Consider the following 25,346-nt stretch of genomic DNA (forward strand, 5'->3'; position numbering starts at 1 on the left):
CCTGGCCACTCTAAATGAGTTCTTCTAAAGTCCAAAATGCGGGTTTGACTTGTCTTAGTTTCGGCCTTCCTTTGTACCTCAAACTGCAGAAGCACATGGTCACTTGCTCCAAAGGATCCGACCACTTCAGCTGCTTCTATCAGGTTGTCCGCGTTCGTTAGGATGAGATCGAGAGTAGCCAGTCCCCTTGTTGCCTCTTCTACCTTCTAGACCATAAAATTGTCTGCAAGGCAAGCGAGGAATTTGTTGGACTTTGAACTCTTGGCTGAGTTTGTTTTCCAGCAAATATTGGGATAGTTGAAATCGCCCATTGACTACTATATCTTTTCTTTGTGCCTGTTTGGTCAACTGTTGGCAGAAGGTTTCATCTAGTTCTTCATCCTGGCTTGGAGGCCTATAGTAGACATCTATGATGAGATCTTTTTGAGCCCCAGTTTCCTTGATTCTTATCCAGATGCTTTCAAACTGGTTTCCCGGATTACAGTCTTGTATCTCTTCTGCAGCATAAAAGTTTTTGACATATAAGGCTACTCCCCCTCCTCTCCCATTCGTTCAGTTTCTGTGAAAGAGGTTATAGCCCTCGATGTCTACATTCCAGCAATAGGAGTAATCTCACCAGGTTTCAGTGATGCCCATGACATCATAATTGTGGTGTTGTGTTTATTTCCCATGCTTTGTGCATTAGTGTAAAGACATGTGAGACCATGAGATCTTCCGCTGAGCTGTTTATTTGGGGTTATTGTGCTTTCAGTACTTGGTCCCTGTTGTGGACCAAGTTCCTTCCGTTTAACCTCCTGGCGGTTCCCTGATATTGTGGGCAAAGTACTGTTCGCAGGGTTGTTGTCCCCCTCCCCCAGTGGACCTAGTTTAAAGTGCACCTAATGAGGTTTGAGAGTCTTTGAGCAAAATGGTGTTTTTCTACTTGTGTGAGATGCACCCCATCCCTTGCCAGTAGGCCATGGTTGAGGAAGCCCAAGCGTTTCTCCCAATACTATTTTCTAAGCCAGTTATTGACCTGTAATATTTTCTGGCTCTTGTAGGGTCGTTTCTTGCAACTGGGAGGATGGGTGAAAAGACCACATGTACATTACACTGTTTTAGCTTTGTTCCAAGAGCTCAAAAATCATTTATGATCTTTTGAAAAGTATGCCTATCAGTATCATTGGTTCCTACATGAATCAACATGAGGGGAGACGGTGATGGGGCTTGAGAAGCCTGGTGAGCCTCTGAGTATTTTTGTATTTTTGCCCCGGGAGGCAGCATATTTCTTGAGCCATCCCGTCCGGTCCGGAAATGATAGCTTCTGTTCCTCTAAGGAGGGAGTCATCTACTACCAAGACCTGCTTCCTTTGAGAATTGACAGGGCCCCTTTTGTGCAAGGTTGTGTAGAGGTCCCCAGAAAAGTGATCCTGTTGAAGTGGATTGTGTAGGTGTTGTCCTCCTTTGTGACATCCCAGCTGCATTTGTCAAGGACAATTCATTCAGATTCATCCAACAGCCTATCATTCTCCTCAGTGTGTTCCTGTTGTACCTAGTCTATGATTGGGGATGGAACATCTGAATGATTGTGTAAGTGTGAATGTTGTGAAGTGTTGTCACAGTCAGGGCTATCCGCCCACACACCGATCAAGGATGATCCACTGAGCAGTATCTAAGTCATTGTGGTATTCCCGAAGATGTTGTGTTTCCTGGTCAGGTATTAGTTGTGTAAGAATTTGGAATCTATTGTGTAACTGCAGCTGAGCAGAAGTATTCTGAGGAGGCTTCCTGGTCCTATGTCTCTTTCTAAGGTTGACATTCCTGCAAGCCTGAGGGTTGTCCACATCTGAAGTGATCTCATAAGCCTCCCCATAATGTTGGTGTGATGTGAGTAGCGTGTCTAGGACAGTATGCTGTGTGGTGTCAAAGAACAGCTCGAGTTCTTGAATGTCCTTAAGGGTTTTAATACTGTCCTCGAGTTGTTGGATCCTCTGTTTCATGTGAGCTATCTGTTTACAATTGGTGCAAATGTAAATGAGTAGTTGTTGCGTGAAGAAGCTAAACATCCCACAACTTGTGCATGAGACGAGAAGGTTTTGTGTTTGTTCCATCTGCAGACTGTTAATAACCTCCCCTTTTGAGTATTTGCTTTATGTTGTTTTCTGTATGCAGGGGTAAAGGTGTGGGTTAGTGAGGGTGTGAGTTCTAATGCACTCTAAGACAAGGCTTACCTGAATCAAAGGGAGCAAAGATATCTTCTTGCTTCCTCAACTTCTGTGGGAACTTAGCTGCCACTTGAGCTCAGGCCCTGCTTATATAGGTCAAACAGGAAGCAAACACTTACTCCCAGAGACCTTCACATCACTAACTGCCGCCCTGAAACTGTCAATCACTGCCTTGCCTCCCAAACCTTCTTCATTTTGCCCCAGTCAGGGATTCTTGACTAGATCTGTGGTGGGTTGACCTTGCTTTTTTCCACTAGGAGTCAAGAGAAGAAAACATTTCAGATGCCAGTGGCTTCCTTTGCAGAGCTGAAATTGAAGATCTGGGAGCTTTATGATCTAAAGCTCGGTCTTGTTCCTGTCATGAAGCAATTCCAAGGTAAAGAAGTCTGTTCATAAAGAGTCATGCTGGTCTCTGCATTGGTCTAAAAGGGGGAAGAGCTCAGAGGTCCTTTAACATGTTGGTAACAGAAAAATTCTTGGACAGCTTAATTTAAACTGGGATTGTTAAATGCGTAAAAAAAAAACCTTGCTGAAGAAAAATGGTCATAGGCCAAAAAAAAGCAAAAAAAAAAAAAAAAAGCACTGCCTCCTCAAACATTCGGTGTTTTATCAGCATAACAAACTAGTACTTATTTCCATTTCTATTTGAAACTTTAATAAAACTTAAATCTCTATTATGTGAATTGCTATTTTTCTGAACAAGATGATGTAGTGCTTAGTCTTACATTTATTTTATTTTATTTGCCTTTTTAGATACTTTGTTTCGCGTCCTAGAGCTTCAGAAAGGTAAAATTTCAGTGTTGGACAGCATTCACAAGAGGGATGGTGATGTTTGTCTGATGGTATTTTGCCAAGTTAAACAATTTTCCTATCCCCTTCATGGCTACCCATTTTATCTCTTTGTGTGGCTTTCATGACCTCACAACCTCTGAGGATGCCTGCCATAGATGCAGGTGAAACGCCAGCAGAGAATGCTTCTAGAACATGGCCATATAGCCCAAAAAAACCTACAACAACCCAGTGATTCCGGCCATGAAAGCCTTCGACAACAGCATTGTGACATTTGCCATTCTGGTATGTAGGCTCAGGGCAGCTGGTGGCACCTGAGCCAGGAAGTGCTGGCCAGAGTTCATAAAAATGTCATCTTGCCTCATGTTTTACATAGACATACATATAAACCATATTAAAATAATATACATTTACAGATAGATAGATACACATTAGGGTTCATGGGCATTAGGGGGGACCCATCTTTGCACAGAGGCCTTATCCCATGGAGATCTGGGGACACACACAGATTGGGGCCCATGGAGCAGCCTGGCGACCCGTCTTCACATGAAAATCAGGCTGCTCCTGGGGGGGGGGGAGGCTTTGGGGTCCATAAGGCTTCCGGGGGGCTCCTATATCCCTCAGTCATCTTAGGGGGGAAGGAAAATAATCAAATAGTAAGGAAAACCTGGAAAGGAAGACATGCACATAAGAGTCCCAAGGGTCCTGGATGGATCCCTGGGGTCATGGGGAAACATACACAGGGGATTGGTGGGTCTGTGAGGGCCCAGCCTAGGATAAAACAGCACAGTTGTGACCAGGATTTTGGGGAGAGATAGGAGATTATGGGCTGGTAGTTATAGGATGGGAGAGGGAGTGAAAAGGGATAGAAAAGATAAAAAGGAAACAAAACGGCTTGAGATGTGAAAAGTCCAGTATCAGCAAAGGTGAGTCAAAGATTATATGGAAAGCAAGAATGAGCAGGAAAGACAGGATTTCAGAAATAAAGGGCATGGTTATAAAATATTTACTTGGCATTCCCTTTTGCTAGCCTTAGACAAAAGGCCTCGAAATCCTTTTGTTTGTAGATCATTGACTGGTATGGGGGACAACTAGCACACTCATGAACTCATGGCTTAAGGTGTTCGCTTAGGTAGGCCAAAGGTTTCATGAAATCTTGATTAAATGTACCCACCATCTAACATGGGAAGGGTCCTTGTTGTGGTTGTTAGTCCTTCTGCAGATTGGCCAAAACTTAACTCATTCCAGCCTGGTATCCTTGGCAAAACTATGATTTCCCTGATTTTGAGCTATCTTTTATTTTGGGGGGGGGGGGGTCACCTTTGACTATAGAATCTCCTTTCCTGTCATTTGAATCCATTGCTTTATGTCCTATCCTCTAGAGCAGTGGATCTCAACCAGTGGGCTGTGGCCCAGCAGTGGGCTGCAAGAATGAAAATCTCATCCGTGTACCTGCTTCCTCTTTATTTATTTATTTATTTAATTTTTTCCCATTCCTTTCTGCAGAACAGAATAGCCCCACCCCTTTTAGAACTAATGTTGGAGAATTGTCCCTGGTCAAAGTGGTCCCTGGTCAAAAAAAGGCTGGGAACCACTGCTCTAGAGCAGCAGAAAGCAAGCTTGCACCCTCCTCAATATGACATCATTTAAAACCTTTCAACATGGCAATTATGTCCCTCAAGCTTTTTTTCAAAGCTAAACACCCCCAGTTTCCTCAGGCATTTCTCATAGGCCTTTGATAGAAAGTAGTCTTTAGAGGATGTTTTGTTGTGAACAGAGCAAAGCTGATTTTAAGATATGTGTGCTTTTGTTATATGCTTTGTACCAGTTATTCTCTCTTCTGCTTCTCTTTCCTTAATTTCTCTTTTTGTCCAACAGCAAATGTCACTCTGGATCCATACACAGCGGGTTGCTGGCTCTTCCTGTCTGAGGATCATAAAAGTGTAAGACTCAGAGATGAACTTCCAGATCTGCTTGACAATCCTGACAATCCTGAGAGATTCAGCAACCAATTTTGCATTTTAGGACTTGAGGGGTTCACAAGAGGAAGGCATTTCTGGGAAGTTGTTGTGGAAGGGGAAGGAAACTGGTTTATGGGAGTCGCCAGGAAGTCTGTCAGGAGAAAAGACCCTGTTTGCATTGGTCCTGAGGGAGGGATTTGGGCCGTGGGCAAGTGGATGGATAGGCATAGTCTTTCCATTAACCCTTTGAGCTCTGCTCTGTCCCTGAGTAGAAAAGCCAAGAGGGTCCGAGTCTGTCTGAACTTTGCTGCAAACCAGGTGGCTTTTTATAATGCTGATACGGGAGACCAGATCCATATATTCTCAGAAGTCCCATTCTCTGGCGAGACTGTCCTCCCGTTCTTTTATGTGGATATAAAATGCAACCTCAGAATCTCATCTTCAAACAGCCAAGCCCATCTGTGAAGGAGCGTAAAATTACTGTCACCAATTCTGTGAGGAAGCCGGGCAATGATCCATATCAGCTTAGGAGTGGGTTTATAAAGGGACTATTATTTACAGAAGGATTTATTCATTTGATAGCGTAGCGTTTACTGTCCCTGGTTTGGTTTTACTTCTTATGCAGGCTGTTTGGCTTAGGAGTAAAGATAGCAAAGGCAAGGCTTGTAAAAAAACAGTAACAAGTTTTATTAGAATATAACAGGGTATAACAGATTCATTGTTTCTTCTCTAGAGGCACAAATCTTGATAGGTTACATTTATAATGGTTCTTGAATAACTCTGGGAAGGGCTCTTCCCTCCACTAAACAGGTTTCAAACAGTTTCCCCATAAAGATGGTTCTTTTAACATAAATAAGCCACCTGACTTATCCAACTACATTGGCTCACAGCCAAACTCTGATTCTTAATATTAAAGAATCAGTCTTCCCTATAGTTCTCTAACTATAGGATTCCTGCTGGTTTTCTGTACACCACAGGATCAACTACCTCTCCTGTAACTCTTACGGTCACAGACTCTTCCCTGTTTCTCCCACTAGAGAAATCAGTCCTTTCTGCAACTCTAACGGTCACAGACTGCCTATTTCAAACAGCCGTGCAGCTATGTGACAGTTGGTTCCACCCCTGTTGCTATGGCAACTCAGCTCAAGCCAAACCAGCCACCATCTCTAACAAAATATAATCCTACATACTTACCATTTATTTACTACTGTTTAAACAACACATAACCATAAGAATAAAATTACACATTGTCACACCATCCTTCAGGCCTTGTTATTTAAAGTGCGTGATACAAATATGATCAAACTGTTCTTGAAAAGTGTCCTTAATATGTTAAAAATACTTCTGAATTTGTTTTCAGTGTTTTAAGATGAGTTTATTAACACTGTATTCTGTCCTGAGAGTCCTGGAAGAGATATACGGTTTAATAAAATTCTTAATGGTTAAACTGTTCTTGAAAAATGTTTTAAATTGCTTCTGATTTTCAATGCTGTTACGGTGATTTCAACACTGTCCTTTGCCTTGAGAATATAGAAAGTGATTTATTTATATTTATTTATTTATTATTTGCACTTGTTAACCGCCACTCTCAGCCCGAAGGCGACTCGTGGCGGTGTACAGAACATAGAACATAAAGACAACAATTACAGTAAATCAGGACCATAACACACATCTTACTAACACACAGCTAATTAAACTAAAAATCCGCTACGTCTTATTTGGGTCATAATCAATCTCGTAGTCATGGTCCATTCCGGTGGTCATTCCAAAAACATAGCACTTAATTGAAGGCCTTTTCGAAGAGCCAGGTTTTCAGGCCCTTACGGAAGGCCATGAGGGAAGGCGCCTGTCTAACTTCAGCAGGGAGGGAGTTCCACAGCCGGGGGGCCACCATCGAGAAGGCCCGCTCTCTAGTCCCCGCCAAATGTGCCTGTGAGGCAGGCGGGACCGAGAGAAGGGCCTCCCCGGATGATCTCAAGGTCCTCGTGGGCTCGTAGGCCGAGATGCGGTACTCAAGGTATTTTGGGCCGGAACCGTTTAGGGCTTTGTAGGTTAGCACCAGCACCTTGAATTGGGCCCGGTAGCTGATCGGCAGCCAGTGGAGCTGGGACAGCAAGGGCGTTGTGCGCTCCCTGCGTCCCGCTCCGGTTAACAACATGGCTGCCGCGCGCTGGACTAGCTGAAGCTTCCGGGCCGTCTTCAAGGGCAGCCCCACGTAGAGAGCGTTGCAGTAGTCGAGGCGGGATGTGACCAAAGCGTGTACCACCGTGGCCAAGTCAGACCTCCCAAGATACGGGCGCAGCTGGCGCACGAGCCGAAGCTGTGCAAATGCTCCCCTGGTCACCGCTGAAACCTGGGGATCCAGGCTCAGCGATGAGTCCAGGGTCACACCCAAGCTGCGAACCTGCGCCTTCAAGGGGAGTGCGACCCCATCCAGCACAGGCTGTAACCCTATACCCTGTTCGGCCTTGCGACTGACCAGGAGTACCTCTGTCTTGTCTGGATTTAATTTCAGTTTGTTCGCCCTCATCCAGACCGTCACAGCGGCCAGGCACCGGTTCAGGACTTCGACAGCCTCCTTAGTAGCAGGTGGGAAGGAGTGACAGAGTTGGACGTCATCTGCGTACAGGTGACACCGCACCCCGAAACTCCGGATGATCTCACCCAGCGGCTTCATGTAGATGTTAAACAGCATGGGGGACAGTATGGAGCCCTGAGGAACACCACAGGTCAAAGGCTGTGGTGTTGAACAGGAGTCCCCCAATAACACCTTCTGGGTACGACCCTCCAGAAATGACTGGAGCCACCGCAAAGCGGTGCCCCCAAGGCCCATCTCTGCAAGGCGTCCCAGAAGAATACCGTGGTCGACGGTATCGAAGGCCGCTGAGAGGTCCAGAAGCACCAACAGGGACACACTCCCCCTGTCTAGCTCCCGGCGGAGATCATCCACTAAGGTGACCAAGACCGTCTCGGTACCATGTCCCGGTCTGAAACCAGACTGTGCCGGATCCAGATAATCCGTGTCTCTCAAGAATACCTGGAGTTGTGAGGCCACCACGCTTTCCATGACTTTGCCCAAGAAGGGAAGATTGGAAACAGGCCGAAAGTTGTCAAATTTAGTGGGGTCCAGTGATGGTTTCTTCAACAGCGGCTTTATAATAGCCTGTTTTAGGCTCGCTGGAATCGTGCCTTCCCGAAGGGAGGCATTAACCACCACCGTTACCCACTCAGCCAATCCCCCTCTGGCCTCTTTCAGAAGCCAGGATGGGCAGGGGTCTAGGATGGACGTGGTAGGCCTCATTCCTCCAAGTATCTTGTCCACATCCTCGGGTTTCACAAACTGAAAAGAATCCATCAAAATAGGACAAGCAGGTGCTTGTGTCACATCCACAGAGACTGCATTTAATGTGGCGTCCAGCCCAGAACGGATCAAAGCGACTTTGTCTGCAAAGAACCGAGCAAATGCTTCACAGCGCGTGTCTGAGTTGTCAGGGCTCCCACCTGAGATAGGGGGAGTTAAAAGACCTCTGACAATCCGAAACAACTCCGCCGGACGGTTTTTTGCAGACGCAATAGTAGCCGCAAAGAAGGTTTTCTTTGCGGCTTTTATTGCCGCGGCATATGCCCTTAGAAAGGACACAAACCGTGCTCGATTTGGCTCGCTTGGGTCCGAGCGCCACACGCTCTCTAGTTCCCTCTTCCTTCGCTTCATCGCTGCCAGCTCCTCAGTGAACCAAGGAGCTGGTTTAGCTCGGTTACTTGAGAGGGGACGTTCCGGAGCGATCCTGTCAATTGCCCTGGTCATCTCCCCATTCCAGAGAGCGACCAAGGCCTCGACATGGTCACCTACCGAGGTGGCGGGAAAATCCCCAAGAGCCGTCAGGAATCCGTTCGGATCCATAAGCCTCCTGGGGCGGACCATCTTAATGGGTCCTCCACCTTTGCGGAGGTTAGGGGGCGCAGTGAGCCTAAATCTGATCAGGAAGTGGTCGGTCCATGGCAACGGAGAGATAGACAACTCCTCCACACCGCCACCCTGCTCCCATCCCTGGCAGAAAACCAAGTCCAATGTGTGTCCAGCACAGTGGGTGGGGCCAGTTATTTGTTGGGACAGCCCCATGGTTGCCATGGCAGACATGAAGTCCTGAGCCGCTCCTGTGAGGGTCGCCTCAGCATGGATGTTGAAGTCCCCCAGCACAAGGAGCCGTTGGGACTCCACCACCAGGCTCGAGACCACCCCCGCTAGCTCAGGCAGGGAGACCGTAGTGCAGCGAGGTGGACGGTACACTACAAGAATCCCTATTCTGTCCCGGTCACCCACCCTCAGGTGGACGCATTCGAAATTTGTGGTCTGCGGGATGGGACTCCTGGTCAGATTGATGGAATCTCTATAGACCACTGCGACCCCGCCTCCCCGTCCTCCGGCTCTTGGTTGGTGTTGCACGGAGAAGCCTGGAGGACAAAGCTGGGAGAGGTTTACGCCCCCCGCTTCATCCAGCCAGGTCTCCGTGATGCACGCCAGATCTGCCCGCTCCTCCAGGATTAAGTCCTGGATCCAGGTTGTTTTTCCGTTGACAGATCTGGCGTTCAACAACACCACCTTCAAACCAGAGGGCCCGCTCACCTGGTTACACCAATTTACCTTAGGAGACCGGTTGGGGGTTGTTAATATGGATAAGCGGTCCGAATTAGGCCGAATTCGAGGTCTCCTTTTCCCGCATCTCCTCCTTCCCACCACAACCTCTATGGGGGCCCCTCGGCTCATGGAACACCTCCCCCCCTCCATGCCGCAGTCTAACGCCAAGATCTTGCTTTCTGCTTTATTCGTTGTTTGACTTTCCGGTCTTTGCCAACAGTGATGTACTGTTAATTATTAAACATAAATAATAAAAATCTTTTTATAAATAATCTTTATTGAGAATTTTCCTTAAAAACAAAATGTGTGTGTGTATATATATATAAACTTTGAATAGTAAAAAAAGAGAAAAAGGGGGGAGGGGGTAGAAAAAAGAGAACATGAAAAAGGAACAAGAAAAATACAGAAAGAAAGAAAAAGTGAGCATAGAAGAAAAAGCAAAAGAAAAAAATTATGAACTTGTTGACTTCCTGAGTATCTTCCATGTGGGTTTTTCCTTTTCCTTCTTGTATCTTTTTCTTCTTCCATCCTTTTTCTCTTCTTACTATATCAATATGTTTCTATTTTATGTTTCAAGTATTCTGTCACTTTCGTCCAATCAGTTTCTTTTATCGGAGTCACCTTGTTTTTAGATATTCAGTATGTCAATCTATCCATGTTTCTGATACCTGCATTTTTTCTTATACAGTCATGTTTTTCTGGGATCTCTTCCTTTTTCCAAATTTTTGCATAGAAATTCTTGCTGCCATGTTCAGTAAAAATAGGGTTTTTAAAATCTAAATTCTGATCTGTTGTCCTGAGCAGAAATAGCTCTGGTTTTAAAGGAATTCTTATATGTAGGGTTCCTTGTAATGTATCTTGTATTTTTTTCCCAATATGTTTTTGATTGTCGTCTTTTATTTTGTATTGTCGAAGGCTTTCATGGCCGGAATCACTGGGTTGTTGTAGGTTTTTTCGGGCTGTATGGCCATGGTCAAGAGGCATTCTCTCCTGACGTTTCGCCTGCATCTATGGCAAGCATCCTCACTACCTCTGAGGATGCTTACCATAGATGCAGGTGAAACGTCAGGAGAGAATGCTTCTAGACCATGGCCATACAGCCCGAAAAAACCTACAACAACCCAGTCTTTTATTTTGTTCATCATCTTTTATTATATTGATAGAATATTGTCTATTTTAATTTCATGCACTCCTCCCTTCTAAGTGGTTTCTCCTACATTTTACATAGGCTTTGTCTAATTGTTTGAACAAAGTTTGAAGGCTTAAACAGAACCCAGGTCTACATACTCTCAGAAGTCCTGTTCTCTGGAGAGACTGTCCTATTATGTTTTCTTATAGTCTTGTTTGCTTTTCCTTATTCTGAAGATAAGTTTGTACCCACTCCCCTGATTCAGTCACGTTTGTGTACACAGTTCTTAAAACCATTGAAATGTGCATTCAATTGCCCAAATTTTGTACCAGTTTCTTGTTTTGTGGCAAGGCCATCTACTCTAGCCTAATCTAATTTCCCAGGCTGCACTCATGTGGCAATATGGCAGCAAGGCAATACCTTATTTCTGCCCATTAAAAAGCTCAGTTTTAATCTGGTCATGACAATTCATACACCTTGTTGCAGGGAACAGAAATGCAGAGATGAACATTAAGGCCATCTAGTTGCTTTCCATAAAACAGGATGTTCTCTTGTGGCAGTAACTTAGCTTTCGTCACTTTGGTGAATGACCTACGCAGAGAGCTAGACAGAGGATTGTGTCCTTGTTGGTTCTCCTGGACCTCTCTGTGGCTTTTGATACCATTAACCTTGTTATCCTTCTGGGTCATCTTGCCAGGATGGGACTGGGAGGCACTATCTGGTGCTGGGACTGGTGGTGATGGAGGACTCCTGTTTGAACCCTAGCCATTGATCTGCGGGGTTCCTCAGGCTGCCCCTCGACCCTGGAACTCCCTTCTTCCCAGAGAAGCCAGAACGGCCCCTCCCTGCTGTCCTTCTGGCAGCAGGCTGAAACTTTTTTTTATTCAAACAGGCATTTAAAGATGAAGGTGTTTAAGATCTAATCAGAAGAAGCTATGGTTTTTAACTTTGAATATGTTTTGATGGTTTTTAACTGAAATTTTTAATGCTGTTTGTGTTTAATTCTGTTTTAATGTTTGTATATTTCTATATTTTAAATTGGACACCAATGCTTTTAGTCCCCTTTGTGGAGATAAAGTCAGGTATAAATAAATATAGTAGTAGTAGTAGTAGTAGTAGTAATTAAGAGACCCAATTCTTGTACCAGAGTCATTATCATAGGTAAGCCCTTGTGGCCGAGTATGATTACCTTTAAGTGTAGGATCTTGGTGGTGAGTCCATAGGTGTCTGCAGAAATCTAAGACGTCAAGTATCTCTTAGATATCTCAGCGGCTTTCGATGCCATCGGCCATGGTATCCTTCTGGGTCGACTCTCAAAAATAGGTCTTGGGGGCACTGCTCTCCAGTAGCTCCGATCCTTCTTTGAGGGTCGTATCCAGTTGGTGAAGCTAGGGGATACCTGCTCAGACCTCTGGCCTTTGCCCTGTGGGGTCCCGCAAGGTTCTATTCTCTCCCCTATGCTTTTCAACATCTACATGAAACCACTGGGCAAGGTTATCCAGAGTTTTGGAGTTCGGTGCCATCTTATGCTGATGACACACAACCCTATTACTCATTTCCACCAGATTCCAAGGAAGCCCCCCGGATCTTTGATCAGTGCCTGACCACTGTGATGGGCTGGATGAGGGCTAACAAACTGAAGCTTAATCCTGACAAAACTGAGGTCCTCCAGGTCAGTCGTGGGACTGATTGGGATATAGGGTGGCAACCTGTACTTGCCGGGGTTACACTCCCCCTGAGGACACAGATTTGCAGTCTGCGGGTGCTTCTGGATTCCGCTTTGACACTTGATGCCCAGATGTTGGTGGGGACTGGGAGGGCCTTTGTGCAATTAAAGCTTGTGCGCCAACTGTGCCTGTATCTCGTGAAGTCTGACTTGAACATGGTGGTCCATGCCCTAGTTACCCCTAGATTGAATTACTGCAATGCACTGTACATGGGACTGCCTTTAAAGATGGCCCGGAAACTACAGTTGGTTCAAATATCTGCAGCCAAACTATTACCTGGAGCTAGTTACAGGGAGCAGTCAACCCTCCTGTTCAAACAGCTCCATTGGCTTCCAATAAGTTTCCGGTCCCAATACAAAGTGCAGCTTTTCACCCATAAAGCTCCAAATGGTTCGGGACCTGTCTATCTTTGTGATTGCATCTTCCCCTATGAAACAGCACATACTTTAAGATCATCCGAGGAGGCTCTTCTATTGCTTCCACCACCCTCACAAGCTCAGTTGGTGGTGACGAGGGAAAGGGCCTTCTCTGTGGTGGCCCCTCGGCTCTGGAACTCCCTCCCCAGGGAGATTAGACAGACTCCGGCTCTCTCCATTTTCCGCAAAGAATTAAAAACTTGGCTGTTCCATTGTAGAAAATGTACTTTTAATTAATAAACATAAAGAGTAAAAATCTTAATGTCTTTTTATTTTTATTATTATTTCACCTATCCATCCCTTACATTAAAAAGTCTTTATTTTTATTTTTTTGTTCTGCCAGAATTTCCAGTTTGTTTATCCCAGGGCATTCCCAATATTCTTCACCTCTTAAATTAATAGAATATTGTCTGTTTAAGTTTAATGCATTCCTCTTATTTGAGTAGCTTCTTGTACATTTTACAGAGGCGTTGTCTAATTGTTTGAACAAAGCTTGAAGACTTAAACAAAACCCAGATCTACATACTCTTAGAAGTCCCATTCTCTGGAGAGATTGTCCTCCTGTGTTTTCTTGTACTATATTTTGCTTTTCCTAAATCTGAAGGTAAGTTTGTACCCCCCTCACATTTGCATACACAGTTTGTAAAGCTTTTGAAAAGTCCATTACAATTGCCCAATTTTTGTACCAGTTTGTCCTTTTGTGGCAAGGCTATCTAGCCTAATCTGATTTCCAGGCTGCCCTCATGTGGCAATATAGTAGCAGTACAGTGCCTTATCTCTGCCCATTAAATGCCCAGTTTTGCTCAGTGGCCATGAAATTGCATGCCTTTTGTACCAGGGTGCCTTCCTGTGACTGGGTAATAGAACAAGATACTCCACTTAGGCAGAGGGGAACCTCAAGGTCATTTAATCTGTCTCCATGAACCAGTGCGCCCTCTTGTGGTAGTACTATAGCACCACAGCACATTAGCTCTGTGGCCATTAAGAGACGAAATTCTTATACTCTTGTGGCAGGGAGTGGAAATGTAGAGAAAAACAAGGTAAGGTTGCTATCTGATGGTTTGAGACCCTGGGTCAGGGAAGAATTGATGTTACTGGGTTAGAAAATTAAAGAATTAGAGTTAGTTTCCTAGTTATGGTTAGTTTCCAGGTTAGGTTCCTCTTTCAGGCAAGTGTTAGTTTTAGGGTTGGACTCCACTGCCCAGTTCTAGACATGGCATTCACATCAGGCTCTGTCACCCAAACAGATCAACAAGATCTAGTAACCCAGCCAAATTCAGCAATGGCTGAAAAGCTAGAATACCTATAGATCAAACACAGAAATCATGTAGTGAGTCTCATAGAGCAGGGCTGCACAAGTTGGCGGTAGTAAGGACTGCAATTCAAATGGGCTCTGGGCAGGTTTTTAGTGCATCACATTTCAAGTAAATGTATGATTAATGAATAAACTATTATGCAAATAAACCAGAAATGACACCAAATTGAGAAGGATGGCTACACCTGTGGTGGAGGCTCCTTCTTTGGAAGCTTTTAAACAGAGGCTGGATGGCCATCTGTCAGGGGTGATTTGAATGCAATATTCCTGCTTCTTGGCAGGGGGTTGGACTGGATGGCCCATGAGGTCTCTTCCAACTCTTTGATTATATGACCTCAAAGGACAGGATCAAAATCACTTAACAGATTAGTTAGCTGGGCCAAAACTAACAAAAAGAACTTCAACAAAAGAAGTGTTTGGAACTATACTTCAGTAATAGAAACGAAATACACAGATACAGGATGGATGACATCTGGCTTTTTTAAAGGGGTTTTTTTAAAAGACCATGGGGCCCTTCATCCTGGGCTAAGCAAGTGTGTCCTGAAGCAGGAAGGGTCCAAATTCAAGCCCCTTTGTAATTTTTGGCAATGACAGAGACTGTGTTCCAACACATTTAGAGAACTGAGATTGTGACCGGCTAAGTCTTACCTGGTTGGTTTCCATTGCTGAGTAAGAGAGATTCAAACTCTGAGTTACACAGTCAGTCTTTTCTTTTGCAATGCTTGAGGATGATAGGGATTCTGATGCAATATGTTTAAAGAGCTGAGGATTTTCTGATTGTTATGGCTTTACTCTGAGACTGAGTGTGATCTGTTTTTTTTGGGGGGGGGGGGCATGGCTCAACATGAGGGATTCAAAGCCAAGGATCCCGAGTCAAAAGCCTCCATTGTAGGCAGCTCACTGTAAGTAGCCTGCCTGCACTGGCCCTTATACATATAACCTACTATAGGTGGTGTGCTCTCTGTGGACTGTTGTATATGGCACACAATACATGCATGCTGTGCAAGACCAGCCATATGTGGGCCTCCAGCCATCTAGTCTGACCCCAAGAACCAAGAGTATAACTTTGGGCTCCATGAGGCCACCTAGATAGAGCCCATAAACCAAGATGGGATCTAACAAAATGAAGTTCAACAGTGACAAATGCAAGGTACTCCACTTAAGCAGAAAAAATGAAATGTAGAGATATAGAATGAGGGATGATGCCTGGCTCAACAACAGTACGTGTGAAAAAGATCTTGGAGCCAACAATGTCATGCTGTACAAAAAAGGATTTTGGCCTGCATCAATAGGAGTCTAGATCCAGGGAAGTCATGCTATCCATGCTCTATTCTGCCTTGGTTAGACCACACCTGGAATACTGTGTCCAATTCTGGGCACCACAATTGAAGAGAGATATTGACAAGCTGGAATGTGTCCAGAGGAAGGCGACTCAAATGATCAAGCCCTATGAGGAGAGGTTTCAAGATCTGGGCATGTTTAGCCTGAAGAAGGGAGGAGGGAGCAAGCTTGTTTTCTGCTTCCTTGGAGACTAGGACGCGGAACAATGGCTTCAAACTACAAGAGAGGAGATTCCATCTGAACATTAGGAAGAACTTCCTGACTGTGAGAGCTGTTCAGCAGTGGAACTCTCTGCCCCGGAGTGTGGTGGAGGCTCCTTCTTTGGAAGCTTTTAAGCAGAGGCTGGATGGCCATCTGTCAGGGGTGATTTGAATGCAATATTCCTGCTTCTTGGCAGGGGGTTGGACTGGATGGCCCATGAGGTCTCTTCCAACTCTTAGATTCTATGATTCTATGATTCTATGATTCTAAGAAGAGAATGCTGAGAGGAGACACGATGAGGGCCATGTATAAATATGTGAGGGGAAGTTATAAGGAGGAGGGATCAAGTTTGTTTTCTGCTGTCCTGCAGGGTAGAAAAATGAAGAAATGGTTACCCTGAGGCCATTAAATGTTTAATGATTTTAACAACATAAACTATTGTGTGCTGTGTATTATTAGAGGTGTGAGAAACAGCTGGAATCCTATTAGAAATTCATTTTGGATATTCAGATAGCTCCTGCTTTGATTAGTAAAGATTCGGAGAGTTCCTAATCCAATTAGTAATCCAAAACTCCGTAATTTCTCCCACTGGAGATCAGAACCGCCCCATCTATCCTGACATTTAGGAAACAGGTGAAGACTTGGTTATGGAGACAGGCATTCGACGAGTGAGCCAACACCCTGAGATATGGATGGAGGATGATGAGCAACGATTTTAGTGTGACGACTGACCATTGTAGTTATTGATTGTAATTGCTGTTTTAATGTTTTACTGTAATATGTATTATGATGTTTTATTGATTGTATGTGATATTATGGTTGGAGTCCCTTGAGTCCCTCAAGAGAGGTGAGAAGGCCGGTATACAAAACTTTTAAATAAACAAATAAATAAATTACTTTGTTAAGATTCGTTCCATTAGCGGCAATGGAGAAATTGTGATGTTTGTTTCTCCTTCATTTTTATGGCTATCAGGATGAAACTTTGCACACTTGTAGGCAAAATTTATGACTTTCAGCCTGCCATCTATAGATTTTTTAGAAATGTTTAAACATTTTTTCAAATATATTTAAAATCTACAAAAATATCCCCTTGTATTTCTACACAATGAGACAACATAAGCAGGGCATAAATCCTGCAGTTTCAGAAAGATTAGTTCATCTCCTGATTTCTAGGATTTTTTTAAAAAAAATCAACTACAATTACTTTTTAAAAATCTATAAGAGGTATCCACTCAAATTGTGGCAGAGAGAGAGAGAATATGAGCAGGGCAGCAAGCCTGCCAAGTTTCAGAACAATCAGTCTATCCACTGATTTTTAAGAATTTATTTCATTGTAAGCACATGTGATTAACTTATACTGGGGCTTTAAATGCAGACAACCCCATTTTTCTGATGCAAGCAAAATTCTGGGAAGTGCAGAAGAACAGGGCTGCAGTTTTAAGAGAAGTGAGGGGAAAGTAAGGACTGTAAAATTTAGAGGGAGTGGGAATTTGGAAAATATAAGTTTGGGGTAAGATACACAGATGCTGACAAGTTCTTTAAAATCTTATTTTATTAATATTTGAAGACTTTTTTTGCTTAATGTGAAGACAATAATGTCGTCAGATATTGTTTCTCTCAGTCCCATAACCTTTGCAGGCACGAAGACAGGGCCTTCTCAGTGGTGGCTCCTTGGATGTGGAACTCCCTCCCTATTGGGATTCAATTGGCCCCTTCACTCCTGTCATTTTGCAAACGAGTGAAAATTTGGCTTAGAATAGAATAATAGAATCATAGAGTTGGAAGAGACCTCATGCGCTATCCAGTCCAACCCCCTGACAAGAAGCAGGACTATTGCATTCACATCACCCCTGACAGATGGCCATCCAGCCTCTGTTTAAAAGCTTCCAAAGAAGGAGCCTCCACCACACTCCGGGGCAGAGAGTTCCACTGCTGAACGGCTCTCACAGTCAGGAAGTTCTTCCTCATGTTCAGATGGAATCTCCTCTCTTGTAGTTTGTAGCCATTGTTCCGCGTCCTAGTCTCCAGGGAAGCAGAAAACAAGCTTGCTCCCTCCTCCCTGTGGCTTCCTCTCACATATTTATACATGACTATCATATCTCCTCTCAGCCTTCTCTTCTTCAGGCTAAACATGTCCAGGCTTTGGGAGCAAGCATTTGGCACAGTATAATTATCTGTGCAATACAGTTGGAATTGATCCTGGATTGATGAATATGATTATTTGACTATCTGGCTTTGGATCTATGCACAATTGTCGCCTGATGTTTACATATGTTGTTTTAATGTTGTTTTAAATGGTTGTTTAATTGCTTTTAATGGTTATTGGTTTTTTTTTTGGTTTTTAAAAAATAATTTTATTAGATTTTCCATAATACAACGAAAGAGTGGGAACAATAACAATATAGAAAGAGATAAAAAGATAGAAGTATATAAAGAGAAGAAAAAGTGGAAAATGAAAAATAAAAAGTTAAAATAAAGAAAGAAAGAAAAAAGAAAAAATACAAAAAATACAAAAGAATACAAAAAATTACAAAAAGAAAAAGAAAAAAAAAGAAAATTGACTTCCATTCCATCTTCTTGGTTAATGTCTTTTTATTATAAAAAATATTCCCTTAAAAAAATGTCTATTGTGTCATCTATTTTTGCAATTTCTCCAGATAGCTGCAGAGAGGGTCCCAATTTGTTCTTTTTAATGTATTGCCCATATTTTTTTCAACAAAAAAGTCAATTCATCCATGTCCATAATTTCCCTATTTTTTTCTATCCACTCTTCTATAGGTGAATTTAATTCTTGCTTCCATTCTCTTGCAAAGACAATTCTGGTGGCAATTGTGATAAATGTAAAAAGCTTATCTTCCTGTTCATTTAGTTGTAGATCTAAATCTGTAAACCCAAGTAAATAGTACTCCGTTTTTTTGTGAACTTTATTTTTTAAATCTTCTGTACTTCTTTGTGTATTTCTGTCCAAAACTTGGATGCTACTTTACATGTCCACCACATATGGAAAAAGGATCCAAGTTGCTCATGACATTTCCAACACTTATCTGAAGCTGTTTTATACATTTTGGCTAATTGTTTTGTGTGTGGTATACCATCTGTGGAACATTTTTATCCAATTTTCTTTTAAATCCATTGCATATGTATATTTCAGTTTTTTATTCCACATTTGCTCCCATTCTTTCATTTGAATTGGTCTTCTTACGTTTTGAGCCCATTTTATCATGCAATTTTTAACCTGTTCTTTTTTAGTTAGCCAAGTGAGTAATATATTGTAAATATTGGATATCACTTTCTTTTCCAATTTTAAAATGTTGTCCCAGGCCAAGACCAACTTTTTATCTTGGTTATAATCGTTTTTAATCTGCATATAATGCAACCATGTGATATTAGAGAATATCTGTTTTAGCTCCTCGTAAGGTTTTATGTCATTCGTATTTGTATTTAACAAATCTCTATAAGTTGGCCACCTTCGCCATCCCAAAAGTCTTCTCTGGTGTGCTTCCATTGGGGAGACCCATAGAGGTGTTTTCCTATATAAATTTCTTTTATATTTTTGCCAAACTCTTAACAGAGATGCTTTAATGAAGTGATTTCCAAAATTCTTTTCCTTCATTTTTCTTTCATACCACAGGTAGACATGCTAGCCTACTCTTAAATCATTCCCTTCTATATTTAAAAAGTCTTCTTTATTCAGTAAAATCCAGTCCTTAATCCATAGCATAGTGCATGCATCATGGTAAGGTTTGAAATCAGGAAGCCCCAGGCCACCTCTAGTTTTCTTATCAATTAAATTATCATATTTTATTCTGGGTCTTTTCCCAGTCCAGATAAATTTTAATATCTCTTTCTTCCATTTTATAAAAATTATTTGACTTCCAATAATTGGTAGATTTTGAAAGAGAAACATCAATTTTGGTTATTGTTGTTTGGGCATGGAATCATGTCAGTTATGTAAGCCACCCTGAGTCCCCTTCGGGGTGAGAAGGATGGGATATAAATGTCATAAACAAACAAAAAGAGGGCTGACAGTGAGGAAGAAGAAGCTACATTGCCTCCCTCCTTACCTAACCCCACCAAGCTTTGTTTCTTCTCACTGCCCCATCCATTCACACTTCTTGCTTTGGTTGTATCCATTTTTACCTCAGAGAGGAGCCTCGATCTCAGCTCCGAGAGAAACCACCAAAAGACGAAGAGGAGGCAGCAGCGAGTAAGCCCTCGGCTCACCTAGAGAAGTAGAAGGAAGTAGAAGCCACTGCCAGAAGTGCTGGCCTAGCTACAAAACAAAAAGTGTTTGTGAACCTCTCCCAAAGTTTCTGAGCTGCTGTTTTGATTTATAAATGCTTCAGAGGTCCCTTTTCAATTAGTAATTCAGAGATTTGTATTAACAAATCACACAAATTGACAAATTACGAAAAGGAGGTCGAAAAGGAATTACGAAAAGCTTTGCACACCCCTAATATCTGTCTATCTATCTATCTGTCTGTCTGTGTTGTTTTTAATTAGCACTGTTTAATTTTTGTTAACTGCCTATATAGAAGAAAAGAGGGTGGTGGTGGTGTTTCATCATCATCTCTAGCCCATTAGCTCTCTGCCCGTTAAAACCCTCTTTTAAAAACTAGGGTACTGTCTTGAGTATTCCAGCACTGCACCGTTATTGTACCAGAATGCCCAGAAGATGTAACATTTAAGAATTGCATGCCCTTTGGTCTATACCACAAGAGGATGTCAGAGCATCCTCTTGTGGCAGGAGAAAAATATAATTGGATTCCATGAGGACATCTATTCTGACCATAAGAACCACAGTGCTCTCTTGTGGTGATGTTGCCACACTGCAGCAACTTTGTCCCTTAGAATGCCCAATATTTCTACCAGAGTTCCCTGTTGTGGCAGGAAATAGAAATGTAGGGAGGGTTCCCCTGAGGCCATCTAGTCTGATCTCATCAATTATGGTACTAAAAGGGGTCCCAAAATTAATGTTCGTCTAGGAGCAAGAATCTTGCATTCCTCCATAAAACATTGGGTTGTAATGCATTTCTCATCATTGTTTATCCTGGCTAGACCCAATGGGAATAGCAGTCCAACAAGGTAGAGGAAGTAGAGGAAGCAAATAGATGTCAGGAGAGTTTGGATGGTGCCTTTCTGCCCAGAAGAAGGGGCTCGGTCTAGATGTCCCTAGAGGGAGTCTGTACTATTATTTCTGTTGTCTACCAATTTAACAGGTTTTGTGCCACACAAACAAAGTTTCTGGAGTAGAACAACTACTTTCAAAGTAAAACCACCCAATGAAACTGTTCCTGGTTTGAAATAATACTTTCAAACCAGGAACAGATTTTCTTTATTATTAAAAAAATGTTTTTTTATAAAAACTTTGAAAATTCACCAAAAAACCATGGATAAGTTAAAGTTATGAAATTTGGTGAGTTAACAGGGGTCCATGAGTTCTACCACGGTAGCAAGTTTCATCAGGATTGGTCTAAAAATGAGGGAGGGAGAATCCCCTGAAGCTTCCCCTGTGTCTGTGCTGTTTTTCCCTACTGCGCATGCGCGTACGCATTAAAAAATCGATTCAAAAGTTTTGGAAGTTTCGGAAAGTTTAGAAATGTTTTTAGAAAAATTCAGAAGTGACTTTAGAATTTATCCAATAGCACCCAGTACTTCTAAACTGAGTTTAGAACCATTTTTGGGATCAACCAAGCCTATTAAACAGTGTATGTGGGTGTCAAGCTAATTTTCATCAAGGGCTACATCAGTCTTTGATGGTTGCCATCAAAGAGCCATTGTCCATAAAGAGGATTTAGAGATAGCATTGTAATCAAATCTGTGAGTACTCAAATCCATGAAAATCAATACCAGAAACGATAACAAATGAAGAAAGATAGCTAATGCCCCAGAGGACAGGATCAGAATCACAAATGACCATAACAGGTTAGAGAGCTTGGTCAAAACTAAGGAAACAAATTTCAACAAGCAGAACTACACTTTGGCATTAAAAATGAAATGCACAGATATAGGATGAGTGACATCTGGCTTGAAAACAGTACATGTGAAAAGAATCTAGGAGTCTTAGGAGACTATGAGCTGAACATGACTCAACAGTGTGATGTGGCAGTTTTAATAGCCAGTGAGATTCCAGGCTGCATCAACAACAGTATAGGTTGGGATTGTGGAAAGTCATAGTCCACTATATTCTGCTTTGGTCAGACCTCACCTGGAATCAGACTGTGCCCACTTCTGGGCACTACAATTCAAGAAGGATATTGGCAAGCTGGAACATGTCCAGAAAAGTGTAATCAAAACGAGCAAAGGTCTGGAAACCAAGCCTATGAGGAACAGATGAGTGAGCTGAGCAGGCCCGTAGCCAGGATTTCGTTTCGGGGGGGGCTAAAAAAAATTCAGGGGGGGTTTCGGGGGGGCTGAGTTTCGGGGGGGGGGGGCTGAGTCTGAGTGAAAGAGGGTCTAGCCTAGCAAACCTTTTGTATCATTACCCCAATACCCCCATACATATGGGATATATTGAGTATGGTGATCAAATCATGATATTAATAAACATAACAGTTTAAATAATGCACCAGTAAGGCCTTTTCGCGAACCACCATGAGAATTTCGGGGGGGGCTGAAGCCCCCCGAGCCCCCCCCCTGGCTACATGCCTGGAGCTGAGTATATTTTTCTTGGAGAAGAGGAAATTGAAAAGTGATATAATAGCCATGTTTAACATTTGAACAGAGGTCACACTGAGGATGAGGAAAACTTGTTTCCTGCTGCTCTGGAGACAAGGACATAGAGCAATTGATTCAAGCTGCAAGAAAAGAGATTCCACCTAACATTAGGGAGAACTTCCTGATAGTAAGAGCAGTTCAGAAGTGAAATATGCTGCTTCTTGGGAGTTTGGTGAAGATTCCTTCTCTGGAAGTTTTAAAGCAGAAACTGGATGGCCATCTGTCAAGGGTGAACTTGCATCTCCTGAAAAGAAACACTATAGTTAAGACCAATGCTCCTGTTGGTTACATACTTTACAATCAACTAACAGTTCAAGTAACAGTTGTTATCAGCACAAAATTGTGATAGGGATTCACAATAAAGAAACTTTGGATCTTCACAATCAGCAATTTGAGGCTCACAATTAAAGTCAATGTGAACTTTGCCTTAGGTAATAAACTTATTTAAGTTGCTTTTTATCAGAATAGAAGTACTGTTATATTTATCTCTTACAAGAGAGGAGATTCCATCTGAACACAAGGAATAACTTCCTGACTGTGAAAGCTGTTCAGCAGTGGAACTCTCCGCCCCGGAGTGTGGTGGAGGCGCCTTCTTTGGAAGCTTTTAAACAGAGGCTGTATGGCCATCTGTCAGGGGTGCTTTGAATGCAATATTCCTGCTTCTTGGCAGGGGGTTGGACTGGATGGCCCAGGAGGTCTCTTCCAACTCTGTGATTCTATAATTCTATCATTCTTGACATTTCTCCATGGAGCTTCAGCAACAGGCCTTGAAAATTGTGTGGTAGAAGGCTTTCATGGCTGGAATCGCTGGGTTACTGTGAGAACATGGCCATACAGCCCGAAAAACTCACAGCCACCCAGACTTTGAACAGTTTCTCCTATCAGTATTTCTTCTTCCTCTTTTCTCTCACACAAACGTTTAAAAAATGTTGCTTATATTTTGTCAAAAACAAGCATTATTTTGTGGTAAACTACTGTACTTTTCAGTCACTAAAATATCATTTTTTAACTTTTTGCTAAGAGTAAAACTAACCTAGAACCAGTAATGACTGCATCTCAAGTCATCTCAATCTCTACAATCTTTAGGTGTGAATGTCTCAGTTGGCCACCATGATTAGCATTTGATAGCCTGCCAGTTTTTAGTTGCGCCTTGTTCCTGCCTGAAGGAATTCTTTGATGGGAGGTGATTTGCTGTTATTAACTGTTTATTGACTGGAGTTCCCCTATGCTGGAGTTTTTTTTGTTTACTGTTGTAATTTTAGAGGGTTTTTAAAATACTGGTAGCCAAAAACTCCATCACAGGGGAACTCCAGTCAAGAAACAATCAGGCACAGCTAATCACCTCCCATCAAAGAATTTTCCCAGGCAGGAACAAGGCACACCTAAAAACTGGCAAGTCATCAAATGCTAATCAAGGTGGTCAACTAAGACATTCATACCTACCTCCAACAGACAAGAGTTCTTTCTCCCACCCTGGACATTCCACAGATATATAAACCCAATTTTCTTAATTTCCAACAGACCTCACAACCTCTGAGGATGCTTGCCATAGATGCAGGTGAAACATCAGGAGAGAATGCTTCTAGACATGGCCATACAGCCCAAAAACCTACAACCCATTTGGCAGGTTTGTTCTTGTAAGTTGCAACAGGTACATTTTTAAAACTGTAACCGCACCCAATATATTATTGCCCTAGTGGTGCAATGGGTTAAACCCTTGTGCCAGCAGGACTGCAGATGACCTCCCTCTGTCAGCTCCAGCTCCCCATGCGGGAACATGAGAGAAGCCTCCCACATGGATGGTAAAATATCAAACATCCAGTCCTCTGGACAACACCTTTGCAGCCAGCCAGTTCTGTCACACCAGAAGTGACTTGCAGTTTCTCAAGTCATTTCTGATATGAAAAATTAATAATAATAATAATAATAATAATAATTCATTTCTATCCCGCTTTTCCCCATGGGTGGGATTCAAAGCAGCGTACAAAGTTTAAAAACTCAAATATATGCACACCAATACATAAAATACATAATGAACTAAAACATCTTAAGCCAATTTAAAGAACCCAATTTGAACACCCCGTGTATAACAAATTAATAACTTACAACAAATAACTTTAAAAGATTTGCCTTACCTCTGGCCACTGTGGTTATTTATAAAAATAGGTTATACAAACTCCTAAGGTACTCCATTTTCATAAGGTCATGTTGCAGTTACCAGGACCAATAAAGCATTCAGAACAATTGCTTTGCAATATATGCTTTGGATAGCCTAGGGAAGGGTTAATAGGCATGTGCGATCAATAAAAAAATGTTTCAAAAGTCATTCCAAAATTAAGGGGTGCTGACGTTTTGTTTCCAAAGTGTTTCTAAAGTATAGTTAGTGAAAAATTCATTACAATAATGAGAGTAACTAAAATTTGTTACTTATTCGTTATAGTAATTAAGCATAATTACAATAATTGGGGAAACTTCAGGGGATATTTTCTCTCTCATTTTTATGGCTATTGGAGCGAAACGTGCTACAAAGGTAGAACACATTTATCACTGTTAGCCCATTAGAATGTTTCACTTATCCACAGATTTTAGGAGAATTTTCAATTTTTTTAAATAAAATGGGATAAAGCTTCAGTGGAGACAATTTTTTCTCATGATAACCCTTTCGGGAGTGAATTTCCCTTCTGAGGGTCGGTTTTCTCTCATTTCCTGTTGTCTCTCACTCCTGTTCTTAACTTTTGTAAATCAGACATTTGTAACTTGGAGGCTGCCTATATATCTATCTAGAAACCTTTCCTCCAACTAGTTTCACCTTTAGCACACACATGCTGATGTCTTAATGCTGAGTGAATCATTTACTTGAAAGGAAAAACTTGCCAGTGAACAGCAGGAAAGTGAAAGAAACTGTTCTTT

At 42.4% G+C, this 25,346-nt stretch overlaps 1 protein-coding gene across 1 annotated transcript; it reads left to right on the forward strand.

Moving 5' to 3' along the window:
- The first annotated feature begins 4,807 nt into the window (after nucleotides 1–4,807).
- Nucleotides 4,808–5,419, forward strand: LOC132765683 (butyrophilin subfamily 3 member A1-like). Its single transcript, XM_067464752.1, has one exon. It carries the CDS (start codon nucleotides 4,808–4,810, stop codon nucleotides 5,417–5,419), a length of 612 nt encoding a protein of 203 aa, XP_067320853.1.
- The last annotated feature ends 19,927 nt before the right edge of the window (nucleotides 5,420–25,346 follow it).

This window comes from Anolis sagrei, chromosome 2 (genome assembly GCF_037176765.1).
Source record: "Anolis sagrei isolate rAnoSag1 chromosome 2, rAnoSag1.mat, whole genome shotgun sequence".
In the NCBI taxonomy this organism is placed as follows: domain Eukaryota; kingdom Metazoa; phylum Chordata; class Lepidosauria; order Squamata; family Dactyloidae; genus Anolis; species Anolis sagrei.